Source organism: Podarcis bocagei (genome assembly GCF_964188305.1).
Source record: "Podarcis bocagei genome assembly, chromosome: 17".
In the NCBI taxonomy this organism is placed as follows: domain Eukaryota; kingdom Metazoa; phylum Chordata; class Lepidosauria; order Squamata; family Lacertidae; genus Podarcis; species Podarcis bocagei.
In genome coordinates, this window is record NC_138143.1 from 32,037,181 (window position 1) to 32,055,274 (window position 18,094).

Sequence of the window (18,094 nt, forward strand, 5' to 3'; positions counted from 1 at the left end):
CTTGCGAAGCAGCTCAAAAATGGAAAACCCTTTCGTCTAGCGAGTTTTCCGTCTTGCGAGGCATTCGTCTTGCGGGGCACCACTGTACACAACAATCAACTGACATACATCTTTCCAGTTTGAATGCACCATTAGCTGTTGGTTTTGTATGCACATGTGCTACAGGCTGATTGTCTACATCAGTTTTTCCCAAGCTTGGGTCTCCAGCTGTTTTTGGACTACATTTCCAATCATCCCTAACCACTGGTCCTGCTAGCTAGGGATGATGGGAGTTGTAGTCCACAAAAAACAGCTGGAGGACCCAAGTTTGGGAAACACTGCTCAACATTAACACAAAGTGTTTAAGAGCCATCTGCACGGTTTGTATTCTTGAAAGTTCATAGAGGGTTTAAAAAAAAAAGTTATAAAGTGCTTTGGGTTTTGGGGGTTTTGAAGCCAAAGTCACCAACTGGAAATGAAGCACGTCTCAATTCACCTACTGTAGTTTCTTTACCATTCATCAGATTAGAGGGGGCAATCATGCTTTATATGTGTTGTTTAAAAGTTTAGTGTAATAGCTAATTCACTAGCTGTATCCTTACTTTTGCCCATATGTTCATGGGTATACTACTAACCGATATGACCTTAGGATGAAGTGGAGGAAAGATACCTGTATCTCCCATCTATTCATTGCTACTTTGCAGTACAGTGGTGCCTCGCAAGACGAAAAGAATCCGTTCTGTGATTCTCTTCGTCTAGCGGTTTTTTCGTCTTGCGAAGCAAGCCCATTGAAGGATTAGCGGATTAGCGCTATTAGCGGCTTTTAGCGGCTTATCTGCTGATCGGATCAGCTGATAAGCGGATTAGCGGCTTAGAAAAAGGTGTGGGGAAAGGGGGAAAAACCAGCAGGAACTCGCAAAACATTGTCGTCTTGCGAAGCAAGCCCATAGGAAATTCGTTTTGCGAAGCACCTCCAAAACGGAAAACCCTTTCGTCTAGCGAGTTTTCCGTCTTGCGAGGCATTTGTCTTGCGGGGCACCACTGTAGATGCTTGTATAAATATGTGGCTTTATAATCCAATGAAATTAGTCTCCCTGCAAAATATTTCACCTCCCCAAGTAGAAATAGATGTTTTAAAGACATCCTAAAAAGAACATTATTTTTGAACCCATGCAACTTTGGTTACACTGAACATCTGCATAAACCTTTCTTTTTCTTTTTGTTAAAGTACAATTTCTTCTTTGTATGTGATAATACTCTTAATATATCCACATGGCTACCATGAATTAGTGATTCTCATTTGTTCCCTGGCTCTTGATGCTTGACTCCTCCACCCCTCTCCTCATTATTCTTGTAAAAAAAATGTCAAATGATCTTTATGAATCTTAGAACACCCTGAATTGTTCAGATGAGTCACCTTTTGTCTTTGAAAGGGGAAAAACAAGAGCTAACTAGTCACTTAAACATTCTTTTTTTCTTTCTTTCTTTTTTAGCTGTGCCTCCTAAATTGAAGGAGATGAAAAGCCAGGAATCAGTTGTGGGTCAAACATTAATTCTCAGATGTGAAGCCATTTCTGAGCACACCTCTCTCAAATTCAAATGGTTAAAAAATGAAAAGGAAATAACAAAAAAAAATAGACCGGAGAACATCAAGATCAAGAGCCCCAAAAAACAAAAGTAAGTATATAGTGATGTATCTAAGAAGCTGAGTTGTAAGAGGAAAATTGAATTATTCACCACAGAGTGGGCATCTACTGCATTAATTACCTCCTTGTGCCCAACAGTGTCTTGTGATGTGTGCAAATGAATGGAAATAGGTTATCACTTCAGTTTCACTGAATGGTTTTATGATGGTGCTGCTGTTATATCTTGCTTCATAATAATAACATTGTAGCTCTTATATAATCCTTATATTTGTTCCAAGGTGCATACATTGCTTTATAGTTATTATCCATATTAGCATCTGTTGGAAGAACCAAACTGTTTTAAACCCAGTTAGGAAGATTTGCATCCACAGTGCTTTGGGCACACAAAACATAATAACTCTTTGGGGAAGGTGTTGAGGCTTTGCATTATTTTCTTTCTAGGTGTTGTGCTGTGTTCGGAAGGGAAAACATTCCCATCCTCTCTTGGATGCTCTTCTTCTTCTTCTTCTTCTTCTTCTTCTTTGTAGGCCCTTTTAAAAATGTGGCTCTTTTGGGGGAGGGTTATTGGGTTGTTGTATTTATTTTGATTATATATATTGTGGTTTTTATGTTGATATTTTCTGTGAACCGCCCTGAGACCTCCGGGTATAGGGCGGTATATAAATTCAACAAAGAAGAAAGGAGAAGAAGAAGGATGCTCATGGACCTAGACCAACATTAGCTAACCCAGATGCCCTCCATTTGCTGAGCTGGGGAACACCAGTTGGCAAAGGCTGGCCTAGACACTATTAGCAGAGTCTGTGAATATGTGATCAATCTCACGCATAGGTCCATGGGTGTTAGCTCCAGTTTTTATTAATGTGGCTGGATCAGTTTTTAATCATTAATAATGGTGATGTCCATATCCAAAGGTACTATCATACCACAATGACATTATCCAATTTGGGCATTTTAAAAACCCTGTTTAGCTATGAAACTCAATAAATCTCATAAATAGTTGGTTGCCTCACCTACCTCACAGAGTGACCATGAAGCTAAAATGTTAGTGCAAACTACTTGAAAAATAAGCATTTCACAAAGAAAATTATATTTTTTTGTGCAGGCAAGTCTGAGGTCTGCCTCCCATATTTGAGTAAAGGTGCACATTAATTCCTACAGTGCTTTATTTTCATTGAATTTATATCCCACCCTTTTCTCCAAGGAGCTCAGGGTGGTGTACATGGTCTCTCCCCCCCCCCCACTTCACTTAATCACCACAAGTTATGCTGAGAGGCAGTGACTGGCCCAAGGTCAACCAGTGAGCTCCATAGCCAAGTACAGATTCAAACCCTATTCTCCCAGTTTCTAGTTCAGCTCTCTAACCACCACGCTATGCTTTGCGAGACAGAAATATTAGTACAGTAGTTGGCTGAGCCTTGCTTTGCATAGTCTTCCCCAGAGGTAGTAATATGCCTTGGTTCTTCCTTTGCAGCAGTTACATTTTATAACTTAAATCCTGTCATATGCTTCACCTGAACAGTGGCCCAATGTCAGCATGTACAGAGGAAGGGAAGGAGATGGCTTATACCCTAGATTCCGGCGTACAGTGGTGCCCCGCAAGACGAATGCCTCGCAAGATGGAAAACTCGCTAGACGAAAGAGTTTTCCGTTTTGGAGGTGCTTCGCAAAACGAATTTCCTATGGGCTTGCTTCGCAAGACGACAATGTCTTGCGAGTTCCTGCTGGGTTTTTTGCCTCCTCCCCCCCTTTTCTAAGCCGCTAAGCCGCTTATCAGCTGATCCGATCAGCAGATAAGCCACTAATAGCGCTAATCCGCTAATCCGTCAATGGGCTTGCTTCGCAAGACGAAAAAACCGCTAGACGAAGAGAATCACAGAACGGATTCTTTTCGTCTTGCGAGGCACCACTGTATTAGGCGATTGGGCAGCTGCCAATTTGGGGGGTCGACTTATACGCCCAGTCTTATACGTGGCAGCTTCGCTGGGCAACAGAAGTGGGTGGCGGGCTCTGCTGCAGGAGGAAGCCACCCAGCGAAGCCGGCTTAGCATTGCTGGGCAGCTTCGCCGGGCAGCTTCCTCCCAGCGCGGCGCCCACCGCCCACTGCCGCTGCCAAGCAAACCCATACCTGGCGTATAAGATGACCCCCGACTTTTTAGAGGATTTTCCGGGGTTAAAAAGTCATCTTATAAGCCGGAATCTACAGTACTTTAGTTTCATGTCATTGGATTCCCAGATTCATGAAACATTGGTGTTTTTAGTGAGTTCTTCCTGTTCAAATGCTATTGGATCAAGTATCAAGGCACATATGTCCTCCATGCTGCTGATCTTGGCATATGTCATTTGCTAGAGTGAGAAAGAACAGAGCTTTCGTAGCTTCATTTCGAAGAACTAACATATGGAAAGCTTACCGTGCTTATTGTCATGGCTGCAGTACTCAGTCCCACACAGCAGCCAGAATCAAAGAAAGCACTTAACCTTTTTTTGTGGTACACAAAACATTTTTTGCTTCTTACAATTAAAACCAGATAAATGCTCTGTTGTCCTCATCTGTCATTGTGTCAAAGGTAGTGACAAATGGTTTGGTAAGAGTCTGCAACCACAAACTGAGTCTGATTGATCGTGGCAAAAGTATTTTTAAGAGCTTTGCATAAGACGCCTATGCAGGGAAGGCTGGCGGAGGAGACCTCACACCTGTACTTTCTCAACTGTGCCTCCTCCAGGATACTTCATGCACTACCAATGCAGATTAGGGGGGTCAGGAAAGGCATTGCCATTGTTCATTAGGGATGCAATCTCTCACTAGTGAACTAGTCTCCTTAGGAGTCAGGTACAATAAGTTGTACCTTGTATTGAGCCAGAGAAAGACAGAGTTTGGTTGTGCCACCCACCACAAGTCGCCAACATTCTCCCTCTCTGAGCTGGCAAGGGTGACATGGTTCTGGGAAGAGGATGGGGCAGGAACCCAGACTTCGATTCTAGGGGATTACAACATGCATCTTGAGATCACCTTAGGAGGGCTGTTTTGGGATGTCATGGCCACCATGAAAACAGGGAGCTGTCCCTGTGGTCATTTATTTTCTCTTTTTCTGTATTTCAAAGTTGTAACAAAAATCCATATATCATGGGCCCAGTTCAGATAATATGACATATCTGGAATTTAGTTATTTATTTGCAAATGAGACCAGTAGATGGTTTTGTGGCATGTTAGTAGTGGTGTTGCCCTGCATGGATGAAGCACCCCTAATTTTTAGCATCTCTTTTTGAATTTTCTTGCAGCATTGAAGTGACCATTTGTTTTCATATTTTTTTTAAGGACGGGCAAAATATATCCCCGCAAAAGGCTATTGGTTTGTTGAACACTTAAAATGCAAAACGAATGGCACACTGTTACTTGGAAACCAGCGGAGGATGATGTGTAAAATTATTGTACTGAACTTTTAGTACAAATATGTGTTATCTTTTCAAAAGCGATAATAAGCCAAAAGCAGTGATTTCTTCCCCTGCTCCCATTTGCGAGCAAAATTCCCAGAAGCCTTTACTTGTTAGTACTGCTTCACCTGGCTGGTGAAAATCAGAACTGAAACCACTGAGGACGGATGGCACGTGAGTCGCCCAACACGTTGCACAGTCAGTGTAGTTTCCTTCTAGTTCTTCCTCAGAGACACCTATTCCAGTTGACAGGCCCCCAGAGTTCAAAGGTGATGGGAAAGTGACTGTGGCTACTCACATATACAATCTTTTAGCTGCCTTTTCTTCTTTGAACATGCCTGCTCTGCAGTGAATAGATACAGTGGTACCTTGGGTTACAGACGCTTCAGGTTACAGACTCCGCAAACCCAGAAATAGTACCTCAGGTTAAGAACTTTGCTTCAGGATGAGAACAGAAATCGCGTGGTGGCAGCGGGAGGCCCCATTAGCTAAAGTGGTACCTCAGGTTAAGAACAGTTTCAGGTTAAGAACGGACCTCCAGAATGAATTAAGTTCTTAATCTGAGGACCACTGTACATCTAAGGCTGAGATCCTGTTATGCACACTCACCTGTAAGCTTCATTTAGGAAAGCAGCCCAGGTATATGCCTAGTTCTTGGTGCAATGCATACTTGCCAATCAGCTGGAGTTGCTTTTTCAAGGATGTATTTCCTTTAAAGCTTTTGTCGATAGATTCCTGTGCCAAATGTAAGAATACAGTGGTACCTTGGGTTACAGACACTTCAGGTTACAGACTCAGAAATATTACCTTGGGTTAAGAACTTTGCTTCAGGGTGAGAACAGAAATCGCATGGCGGCGGTGCGGCAGCAGTGGGAGGCCCCATTAGCTAAAGTGGTACCTCAGGTTAAGAACAGTTTCAGGTTAAGAATGGACTTCTGGAACGAATTAAGTTCTTAACCCGAGGTACCACTGTATGTACTGTGGATTATTTTTCACTTGCAATATCTGTAACGGCCAAACTCTTGGGGTGGCTTTCTGAGTTCTTACTCCAATTAGAACTTCATAGAGGTTTGTCTTTTAAAAAAAATATATTAGATGGCACTGACTGTTGCTGTTGTTTTTGTACGTTTATCAAGCATTCGACCCAAATTATCTGAACAACATAACAACAGCTGTTAAGTGGTTTCCAATATGGATTTGGAGGCCTTAATAGGTCACTAGGAGGAGCTGGAAGTGAAGCATTGAATCATTTTGAGGAATAGTTTCATGAAGATGTATAAATCATGGTGGGTAACCATGCTGTCCAGTGCAGAAGACAATCCTAAGAATCAGCTTTCATTTTTTTTAAGTTTACAAAACTGAAAGCCTGAAACTAATGTTGTAAAACTCTCCAGCAGTCCCATTAATTTCAGTGAGAGAGTTAAATGTGCTAACCTTCCTAAAATGCTTGATTTTGATTAGATGGGTAAAATACCTGCTTTTCTCTTTTTTTCTCCCAACTCCAATGGAAATTAATTAACAATGCAAAGAAACTGCTTGTGTTATAGTGCAACCTTCCACAGCCTAGTGCCCTCCAGGTGTTTTAGACTACAATTCCCATCAGACCTAGCCACCATGGCCAATGGTCAGGCACAATTTGACTTGTCATCCAAAACACCTGTAAGTTGGAGGAAGCTGTTGTAATGTATAAGTGGTTGTAATCCTTATTGTTCCTGTTTTCCCTTAGGACATTCTCAGAACTTCGCATTTCTAGGGCTTCACTGGCTGATGCTGGAGAATATACATGCAAAGCAAGCAACAGGCTTGGGAATGACAGCACGAGAGCTCGGGTAACAATTACAGACACCAATGGTAAGACACCAGTGCTTTTTATTTTATCTGGAAGTGCTTTCAGAAGTAGGCTTTCTTGCAAAACGTGGGGGGAAGATCACATGGAGGAGCCTAACTCAGATAAAAAAAGCTGAAATGAAAAATACCGTATTTTTTGCACCATAACACTCACTTTTTTCCTCCTAAAAAGTAAGGGGAAATGTCTGTGCGTGTTATGGAGGGAATGCCTACGGGTGGCATGCCTACGGATTTTCCTCCTCTAAAAACTACGTGCGTGTTATGGTCGAGTGCGTGTTATAGAGCGAAAAATACGGTACTTGTTTGCTGAATGTAGGTAGTAAAAAGCACCTAATGTAGGTACAAATAAATTCCAAATGGTATGGTATTATTCAAAATATGAGTAATGTAACCGAGTGCTGTCTGCATTAGTTTATTTATTAATAACTTGAAGCAACTTGGAACTCTGAAAACCTAACTTAAATGAATGTTTAGCACTCATGAAAAATACACTTTTTAAAACTGGGTATTTGACCGTATCTGTTATATTCTGCAGATAAGTGTGTGCATGTTTCTTAAGTGTGGAATCAGTCTGTCAGGGTTGGCATTTAGAATCTAGGCCATCTTCTCATGCTGTACTTGTCTTCAACCTAGCTGCTAAAATGCCTACCCCCTTTTCTCGGTGTCTCTCTGGTTTCTGGGCAGGTAACAAAATTGACAAATTTATCTCTAAGCATGTGGGTGCTTGGTCAGTTACTGTCCTCATTAGGTGAATTGTTGCAATACAAGTTATATGAGGGATAAAGGGAATTGTTAAATGCATTACCTTTTCTTGAGGAATGTAATTTAGATTTCTGATTGTGAAGAGCAGAAAATAGGCCAAAAATAGGTTTTTCTGAACTAAGAAACATGTATGTTTAAACCTTTGTTCTGCTTTAGTTATCTCAGCAGATACTAAAGGTTCTGTTTACTCCATCAATATGCATAATCTTTATACCAGTACTTCTCGTTATGAGTCTCTTGGCATATATACACAAGTTGCCATATTGTTTCTTTAAGTGGACTAACTCAGACATACTGACAGCAGCAATATGTCTGTATTTAAACACACCAGAACACAATGGAACTTTGGGCTCATTAAGCTTCGTAAAACCTGAAAGAATTTAACTCTTTTGAAATGCTCCTTTTTAAAATGTAGTTTAGAAGGGAAAGCCACATACTAGACTCTTTGGTCATTACTGTAATTCTACATGCTTTTTTAGTGTATAGCTTTTGAGTTCATGCTTGATACAAAGCTTATAGTTATGGTCGCAGGTCCATTGAAGTAGCTGAAATTTAATAGCAAGTGGTGCTAATGTGGTCTATAATTTTCATAAACTAAAGCTCTGGACTAAACAACTGAAATTTTAATATTTTTATTTTATTACTACAGTGGGACCTCAGTTCCCGAACACCTCTGTTGCCATACATTTAGGTTCTCGAACGCCAAAAACCCAGAAGTAAATGCTTCTGTTTTTGAACGTTTTTTGGAACCCAAATGTGTGACATGGCTTCCGCTGGGTGCAAGAAGCTCTTGCAACCAATGGGAAACCGTGCCTCGGTTTTTGAACGTTTCGGAAGCTGAACAGGCTTCCGGAATGGGTTTCGTTCGAGAACCAAGATACCACTGTATTACCTTTCCCAGAATTTGCTTACGCCACCAAATACATTGTTCTTCCATATACTGGACCACATGCAGGTAGATTACATATTATGCAGGATTATGTTGCTGGCCGTTGCATGTATAAGCGGAAAAAGCCAGACTGACCTAGGGAGGAGCCCTGTGCTACCATCCCAACCTGTTTGAACCCAGTACTGAGCAGGCTTTACTTCCTCCCATGCAAAGCAGGTAGCTTTTGTAACCTCATTGCTTACTGGGCTTTGGGAAGGTCTTGTGAGATATCAGGTGGCCTTTCCAGGCAAGTTTTCCGCCCCCTCGCCCCTTTTTAATTTAATTAAATTTTGGCAATCCACATAAAGTTGCAAATGGCGTAAGGGAAATTCAGTGGCGTAGCGTGGGTTGTCAGCACCCGGGGCAAGGCAAGTAATTTGTGCCCCCTAACCCGTGGATTTGCGCCCCCTAACCCCCAGGTGTTGCGCCCGGTGCGGCCGGCCCCCCCTGCACCCCCCACACTACGCCACTGGGGAAATTGGCATAAGATGTGATCTACCTGTATACACATTTGATTATTAGCAGCAACCCTTCCCCAACCTCCTTCAAATCTTTAAACCAATTCATACATTACCATAAGGAAGAACGAAGCCTGGCGTCATTACCTTGTCTATATTATTGAATATTGTCAAAGCTGCTAGGCAATCAGGTATGCGGGTGGCTTGGGCATCAGTGTGGTAGTATATTAATTGATTCCTCGTTTTTTTCCTCCTCAAATTACAATATTTTCAAGGATGAAGGTATTGAGGAGTTTCTCCTGGGGTTCTTGTTCAACTTGCTCACTGTTGCTTTCATTTCTCAAATATTAATAAGGTAGATTCCATGCAGACCATAAATGCATTATTAAAGTGTTGATCTGTATACATGTAATCCAGATGAACTATAAAAGGATACCTAAAGATAAATAAAGTAACAATATTCATGGCACTTTAGACTGTCACTACATTAATTATTGTGCTGGATTACTGTTGTATAAATATTGGAATGATGGGTTGAGCAGATTTTTATTTTTCTTTGTAAACTTACATAGTTCCCATGCATAAAGGAGTTGTTTGCTCATAAATCTGCACCGTTTCACACTTGGAATAGATTTACCAGTTCCGAGCAATATCCCAGAGAGTCAGGACTAAGCCAGACATGCTAGGCTGAAGTAATGACTCAGATAAATGGACACATGCCTGAGCATAAGGTTATTCCCATACTGTGTTCCAGCCAAAGAAATGGGGAAAGAATCGTAGAATATGTGGGGGATCTCATTCAGAAAGCTAAAAGGTACATCACAAAAATTCCACCAGAATACACACATCATTTGTTACAGTTGCATTTTTGTAGCAGTGAGGGCCTTGAAGATACTATAGCTAAATAAAATTGGCATAATTACTAAGGAATGCAAACTAACCAAGATGACAAGTTTTTGATCATGTAGAGAAAATACTTTGTACAATACATTTTTCCAATAAAAGGTTCTGATTTTCCATAACTGCTTGCTGGTACAACCATAGCAACCATCTTTCACGTTAATAACAATAATACTTGGCACTTGCTGTTTCAGACTCTTTTGAGGAAACAGGCTAAAATTTGTTTTTGTGTATGAGAGAAGGACTTGGATATGATAAGATTAAAACTGAGCCAGATTTATCAGTGGACACCCGGAACACGGTGGTAAAACAATTACTTGTAGTGATTATTACTGGATTTATATTATGACAATAATAAAGAGTACTGCATTGGGTAGGGCTAGGCTATCTAGAGACATGCCCACTGGTCTCTTGCAATTGTGGAGCTTATCATACTGCCCTGAATTCCGACATTACTTTTGCAGACTCTGTACAGTGTATGCTAGGGACACGGGTGGCACTGTGGTCTAAGCCACTGAGCCTCTTGGGCTTGCCGATCAGGTCAGTGATTCGAATCCCAGTGACAGAGTGAGCTCCTATTGCTCTGTCCCAGCTCCTACCAACCTAGCAGTTTGAAAGCAAGTAGATAAATAGGTACTGCTGTGGCGGGAAGGTAAATGGCATTTCCGTGCGCTCTGGTTTCCATCATGGTGTCCCGTTGCACCAGAAGCGGTTTAGGTATGCTGACCACATGACCCGGAAAGCTGTCTGTGGACAAACACCAGCTCCCTCGGCCTGAAAGCGAGATGAGCACCGCAACCCCATAGTTGCCTTTAACTGGACTTAACCGTCCAGGGGTCCTTTACCTTTGCCTTTTTTACAGTATATGTTATTATTTTCACTCAACATCTAATTGGAGAACTGGTGAAATTGTACACAATTTGAGAGGACTGTTTCAAGACAATTGGTCAGGGGGTGAGCAAGTAGAAGATCAGAACGATAACTGTGTTCACAACAATTGGAAGGTTGGTGTGCACATGGAGAGAATAGTAACAGAGGTCTACAAAGACCCCTGTTGTAGTTGTCAGTTGATTTTGACAATTACAGACCCCTTGTTGCTCAGCCTTGTTCACTCTGAAAAATCTCCGAATAACTGTGGAACATTCTACTCTCTCTTGAATGGAAAAGAGAGTTGTTTCAAGATAGCTCTGTATTGCTCTGTGATTTTGCTTGTCAAAAGTTAACACTCCCGGTTATCCGTTGGGAATGCCTTGTATTGTTTTTCTGAAGGGGGCTATCTCATCTCAAGAAAGTGGTATTAATCTCCATTAATCTCAAAGAAAGTGATGTACAATTCGGTGAATGTACCGTTGCTGCCCATTAATCTGGTTTGCACAGCACACTTGCTCCAATCCACAGCTTTGCATGAAGCATCCTGAGGGGGGGAGGAAGGGATTGTGGTCATTTACAATTACTATTATTATTACCCTGCCCTCCCTGGCCAAGACCGGGCTCAGGGCGGCTAACACCAAATATATAATACATTAAAAACTCAAAATCAAACGATTGGTTTAAAATACAATTTGAATCATATTGAAAATCAAAATACTGACCAATATAGGAAAATACACTTTTTTTGTATATGGGGCAGATGATGCCTGACATTGTCTCTTCATTTTTTTCTTTCACCACCATCTTGTTCTTTAGATTTTAAGGGTTGAGGAACTGCATGAAGGCAAGCTCTGTTTGGGGTTTCCTTCCCCTCCTTCTTGCGAACCTCGCCGGAGTTTGAAACCCCGCGCGCGCACACTCCTCCAATTGTTCCAAGCTGGTCGTATAGCTAAACCTTTCCCTGGTTTGACAGCCCTTACAACGCGACTGTCTTAGTCACTGGCAGAATCCGTGAGTGGGCGTCTCCTAAACTTCCTCCAACATAGAAATTCTTTGACGCCAAGTCTCCTCCTAGATTCTCTGCGCGGAAGCCTTCTGCGCAGCGTGGGCCAAGCGGAGGTCCTGTGCTCTCTCCGCTGATTTCACTGGAAGAGTCTCGGAGCCTCCCCTCCGCAGTACTCTCAGCCTCCCCTTTCTCCCTGGTGTCCCCTGGATTTCCTTCCCCAGCGGAAGCTCTCTCTCTCTCCTTGCTAGTTCCCTCCCCTGCATCATTGGAGCGTCTTACCTCTCCTCTTGCCTCTGATGGCAGTTCCCTGACAGGTTATTTCTCCTTTTTTCTGCTAGCTGTTGTGATGCTGGTAGTCTCATCTACCCTTCAGCTTATTGTCCTCCCAGGAATATTATTTCCACTTAGCCAGGTATTTCCTGATAAGGTTGCCTTACTAGCAGGTATTTGGATATCTCACCTAGGTCACCTTCAAATAAATAATATTTTGAAACCAATTAATAGAATCGGGGGGGGGACTAAAGGTCACATACATATTTAGCTTTTTAATGCTAATAGGTTCTCTGTTCTTAAAAACTACAATAAAGAGTGTTATTTTGCCATGTTTCAAAATGCAGCCCTCCTTAGGAGAGAGTAATTGAGGTCAGGAAAGATATGTGAAGTTCTCCAAGAGGGTGATATAAATAGCAAACACTGAGGCTTAGGTACATTTATGATAATTGCTTTTCACCAACTAATTTGTCACTTTTTTTCTCTACAAAGAGTCTTGCTACACCTTTATTGTGAGGGTTTTGTCACACTGTAAGTATCTTATGAAACTCTAATGAAGGGCACTGATAACATCTCTTATAAATTAAGGACAACATTTTAAGGTATGTGTGCCAAAAGTAATAAATTTGAATCTATATTTAGACTTGTATGGAAAAGGCTAGCAGCCTCATACCCAGCAATGCTTGAAAATTCCAAGAAGCCAACAAATCAAGGAGTAGTTAAAATCAGTGCAGTTGTATAAGGTTCAGTCCTCTAGTTTGATTAAAATTGTCACCCACTTGTATCCTAACATAGGCAAAGGCCTCCTTGCCGTAAGGACCGTGATGCAAAGTCTGCTGACCCTATATTGAAAGGGTCCAAATGCATGCTGAGCAGCAAAATACATAGTAGTGTTTAGCATCGGTTGTGTTGAACCTGGGAGGTAAAGGACACTGTGTTCCGTGCGCCAGAAGCAGTTTAGTCATTTTGGCCACAAGACCTGGAAAAGCTGTTTGTGGAAAAACGCTGGCTCCCTTGGCCTGAAAGCGGAGATGGTGTGCCGCAGCCCATAATCAGATTTGACTGGACATAACCATCCAGGGGCCCTTTAAAGGTAAAGGTAAAGGTAACCCTGACCATTAGGTCCAGTCGCGGATGACTCTGGGGTTGTGGCACTCAACTCGCTCTATAGGCCAAGGGAGCCGGCGTTTGTCCGCAGACAGCTTCTGGGTCATGTGGCCAGCATGACTAAGCCGCTTCTGGCAAACCAGAGCAGTGCACAGAAACGCCGTTTACCTTCCCGCCAGAGTGGTACCTATTTATCTACTTGCACTTTGACGTGCTTTCGAACTGCTAGGTTGGCAGGAGCAGGGACCGAGCAACAGGAGCTCACCCCGTCGTGGGGATTCGAACCGCCGACCTTCTGATCGGCAAGCCCAAGAGGCTCAGTGGTTTAGACCTTTACCTAAACATGGGACCTTTTTGCATGCAAAACACAATGCTCTACCACTGAGCTACAGCTTTATCTCTTGTCTTGAATAAGATAATTACTGGATTGGTTACCTACTGTATTTAAGCTTCAAGAGCTTAAAGCTAGAATAATATTGATAGTTCCAGTATGCCATGCCTGCCTATAAAATGAACTGGTCCTTGCCCCTCAGAAAAGTTTGAAATGTGGCTTGTAAATAAGTTTAAATTATTAAACAGCTGTTAACAGGAAGTTGACCAAAGATCATTCATCCTCCTCCATGGATTAGGGTTTTAAGGGGAAAAAAACAACAGATTATTTGAGGACTTGAGCAGAGGACTTGTTCCGATTCCAGGAGTCATGCCTGCTGAGTTTCCTGTGGGAGCAAGGAACTCCTCTCCATCAGCTAGCCAAATCTATGTGCTAGAACAATTGATTGTATCTAGGGTGGCTGAACTTTTCTGAGGATTTCTTAGGCTACAGATACCATCTTTAATCTGTTTTCTCATTTTCTTCTAAATATATGCTTATTCCTTCTGCTCACCTGTAGAAGGGGAAGACGCATGGGTGAACATTTGTCATTTCCAGGAAATTTTGTGGTGCTTCAATCAAAGATTGAATTATGAATTGGCTCCCTTAGAAGAAATGCTTTGCTGTTGTGAACATAGATGAAGGAAGACAATGGTTCTGTGTATTTCTTGAAGGCTGGCAAATATTTAGAAGGCAATTGTAGCTCTTCCAGAAATCTTGTTGCCATCTGCCTTTGGCAAGCACTGGAGCAAGTATTGCACTCCTTCAAGTAACTTCTTCCTGTTTTCTGTTTATCCCATTCCTGTTTTCTTCTAATGGAGCCAAGAACTAGCTTTTCCTAGAACAGTGATTTTACACCAGCTGTAACATAAATGTGGTAATGAGTTTTAGTAGTTACTGTCTCAGGGTCTATGTGACTGAACTTCATGTGACTATCAAATTAAATACTTGGTGTATATTATTAGCTCACTAATATTTAAGTTGGTTCTATAAGCTTGGCCTTTATTTGGCTGAATGATACATTTGTTTCCTGTAAGAAATGCACTTCCTAAAAAAAACCCTGGACTTTTTGTTAGGAAAGTGATGGAGAAATGCACTGAAAAATGTGGGATGAACAAATGATTAATTCGAAGACACTACACAAGCAAATCACGAAGAATGCTCATTGTTGCATTACTTTCCTGAAAACAAATAAGAACAGATGTTCAATAAAGACCGGACACATTCCTCTAACCTCTGCATAAGCGTTGTGCAATTAAATCAGGATGAATTTTCAATAAACAGGTAATCTGGAGCCCTCTACAGCATCCCCAAGGATGGAAGAGAGGCTGTATGTTAGTCTTGGAAGCCTTGAACTGTACATTGGAGAGAAGTAATAAAAGTATTTTGTGTGGACACCTAGTGGCTTTGTATGACTGGGAATGAGTACAATTAATAGAGGAACTTCCTTGTATTTTGCATAGCATTCAGTATTTCTAAGAGTCTGGCAGATCTGAAGAATTGGATTGCCATAACTACATCTATCATATTCCATCTGGCATATTCATTCCTTCAAATGTCTGAAATTTCTTCTGCCGGCTCTTACCATTCTAAGCCAGAAAACCCTGATGCATCTTGAAATAAGATTACCCATGTCTTTTCTCATGTTTCATGTTGAACTATAGACACCATTTAGCTCATATAGAGAGGTGAGATACACATGCATTATGGCTTTTCATACTACAAGTTGAAAGTTTACAGTTTAATTGAAAGACTTGTCTATTCAGGTATCCCTAAGAACAACCCTAGCAATCATCTTGGGAGGTGACTAATGGTTATATATAGTTGCTTTGTCAAAGGGTTCATGTGTTACACAAGAGTTAAGTGTCCAGAATTAACTGAAGTATTTTTGTATGTGTGCTCATTGAGATACTACATTAGTTGGAAAAAAATCAATTCTGAAAATAGACACTCAAAACATTTTTTCTTTGGTACCACTTCTGCATGAATAGAATTCTAGGTCTTGGATGGGGGGGGGGTCATCTAGCCCAACCTCTTGCTCAATGCAGACGCAATGACAGCATCCCTAATAGATGGCTACTTATGGATAGCTATCCACCATGTTCAGCTTCAGCAAAGGAGAGTCTTCATGTCAATTCTCTTCATGATGACACTGTCAAACAGCTTGTACCATTAGAAAATTTATCCAAATGTCAGCTTTCCTGCAATTTCTACCTAGAAGGTCTAGTCCTGCTCCTAGCCTTGTCCTCTGGAGCAACAAAGAACAAGTCTGTTGCATCTTCTGTGTGACAGGCCTTCAGATATTTGAAAGCTGTTACCATGTTTCCCCCTCAAATGCCTTTCCTCTCCAGGCTATGCATACCCAACTCTTCCAACTGCTCCTCATAGGTTTCAGGTCATTGGCATCCTTGTCCCCCTCCTCTGGGTGTGCTCCAACTTGTCAGTGCCCTCTTTAAAATTTGGTGCCCAAACCTCAACCCAGTACTCCGGATGTGGCTTGACCAACGCAGAATAGGGTGAAACTCTTGCTACTTTGTACAGTTCTATTTACACAGCTTAAAACTGCATTAGGTTTTTTTAGTAGTCATATTGCAGTGCTGGCTCAACTTCAGCTTGTGGTCATCTAAGATACCTAGATGCTTTTTGCATGATCAGAGGAGAAATGACTGGGAAGAGCGCAGAGAGAAGAAACGCTGTAGTGCATCTGCGCCAGTGAAACCAGACGCCTTCATCTGCCCCGGTGGCAATAAAACATGTCTTTCCCATACTGGTCTGTAGAGCCAGAGCAGGCGCTGTAATTCTCCAATGGTTTGACTTTACCCTGGGTGGTACACTTTTCCATTGTCTCTCGAGATCAATGGATGCCCACAATAAACACTTCTGTGAAACCAGGTCTCCCATATCTTATACTTGTGCCTTGTTCTCCCCCCTCCCTTTTTTTGTACAAGACATTTGCGCACATCTATATCTGTTGAATTTCATCTTATGTGATTCAACTCTGTGTTCCAGATAGAGAACATATCTATCATTTTCCAGGTTCTAATATAATTCCCCATGTTGGAACAGACAGAAGCAAAATAGCAATCGAGTAAAATTAATTCACCAGGACTTGGCTTGCCAAACTCTACACAGCCTTCACTTATGTCAACCCTTTTCAGTTTTGCCATTTAGGATATTTAATTGATATGATACTTGTTCTGATCCATCCACTTATAAGGCGTAATTTTCTTAAGGCAAATGAAGAGTTGCAAGAAACCAAACCTCACTCACTGTCCTAAGAAGAACTAGGTCTTCATTAGACGTTTTGGGTTATATTAGAATTTGACTTTGCTTTCCCTGCAAGTTTCATCAGGACACAACCTTTTACACATGGCAATGCCCTGGCATGTGTAACTGCTTCTCATTTTTGTTTTGTTTTGCAGAACCCACCAACATGATACCAGTTTTGACAAAAGCATCAAACACATCCTCACGTAAGTCAAGTTGAAATGTTTGCCTCCTTGAAGGCAAATTCTACAGGCTCAGCCTTTCTCTACATCTTTACAGTTTACCTTACTGGATCTTCAGCATGTGGGAGAAAAAAGGAATCAATATGATTTCCTGGATCTATATCTCTGACTTTGTTTAATACAGTAGTGATACCTCAGCTGGAGTTTAGTGCCACCATCATCTTTAAATGTGGTCTTGGGTTGCCCATTGCAACAGCCAGTCCCTTACAGCAGGGCTCTAGAGATCACTGTTTATAACTTGGAACCTGCTAGGTGTTCATCCTTTCTTCTTCCTTAATAATGGCATCTTTCTTATTTAGCCCAGTATGTAGATGCATCTAATTTCTTCTGCTGTTGCATGTGCCTTCTTGTAGCATGGCAGTGCTGAATTTTAGTGCTTTTGGAAGTTGTGAAAAAGCAATCTCAGAATAGGTCTTTTGCTTCTATAGTTAATATCGCATATGCTTCCCTTCTAGGAACATGCATGCTTTATAAAATATTATATTAGTGGAAGCATTTTAGATCTGCCTTCCTTGGGATGGTTCTCAGGGTATTTATAATGGGGGACACATTCAGGTTTTCTATTAACTTTTCTTTATGATGTCACAAGATTGAGTTCCACCTCCCTGATAAGTACCTGTACTTAATGTGCATACTGCATGCAGCTGCTTGTTCTGCTGAATTGTCAATTTCATAGGACTTCCAGTTTTCTGAGACACCTCTGTTTAACAGAGCCTGGCTATAGAATGAAATGGGAGCATTTCTGAACTAGAGCAAAAGGATTCCTTTGCAACATTAATGTGTATTTTGAAATTGCCTTCAGCCTATTCTTGGCTCGTTTTTAATCGGTCCTATGCTCATTTTCCACACAGTTTCAGAAGCCTAAACAATCCCGATTCCTTTCCTAGTTCTCTTTAGTCTTCAGAGTCATTTTTTAATTATTTGTCAGCTGGTCTGTATCAGTTCTTGTGTTTTACATTTTAAACTAATTCAAGTTGATTTTCTATTCACTCTAAAACTTCCGCACGTTACA

At 41.5% G+C, this 18,094-nt stretch overlaps 1 protein-coding gene across 15 annotated transcripts in view; it reads left to right on the forward strand.

Moving 5' to 3' along the window:
• The window catches only part of NRG1 (neuregulin 1), a 513,412-nt gene that overhangs the window by 360,785 nt on the left and 134,533 nt on the right, over positions 1-18,094 (forward strand). For 13 of the 15 annotated variants that reach the window (XM_081176446.1, XM_081176444.1, XM_081176448.1 and 10 more), the window contains 3 exons: positions 1,473-1,656; positions 6,781-6,905; positions 16,996-17,046. In XM_081176446.1, coding sequence (XP_081032572.1) covers positions 1,473-1,656; positions 6,781-6,905; positions 16,996-17,046 — 360 coding nt within the window. The remainder of the gene's footprint in view (positions 1-1,472; positions 1,657-6,780; positions 6,906-16,995; positions 17,047-18,094) is intronic. The other 2 variants (XM_081176432.1, XM_081176434.1) reach the window with 1 other exon arrangement.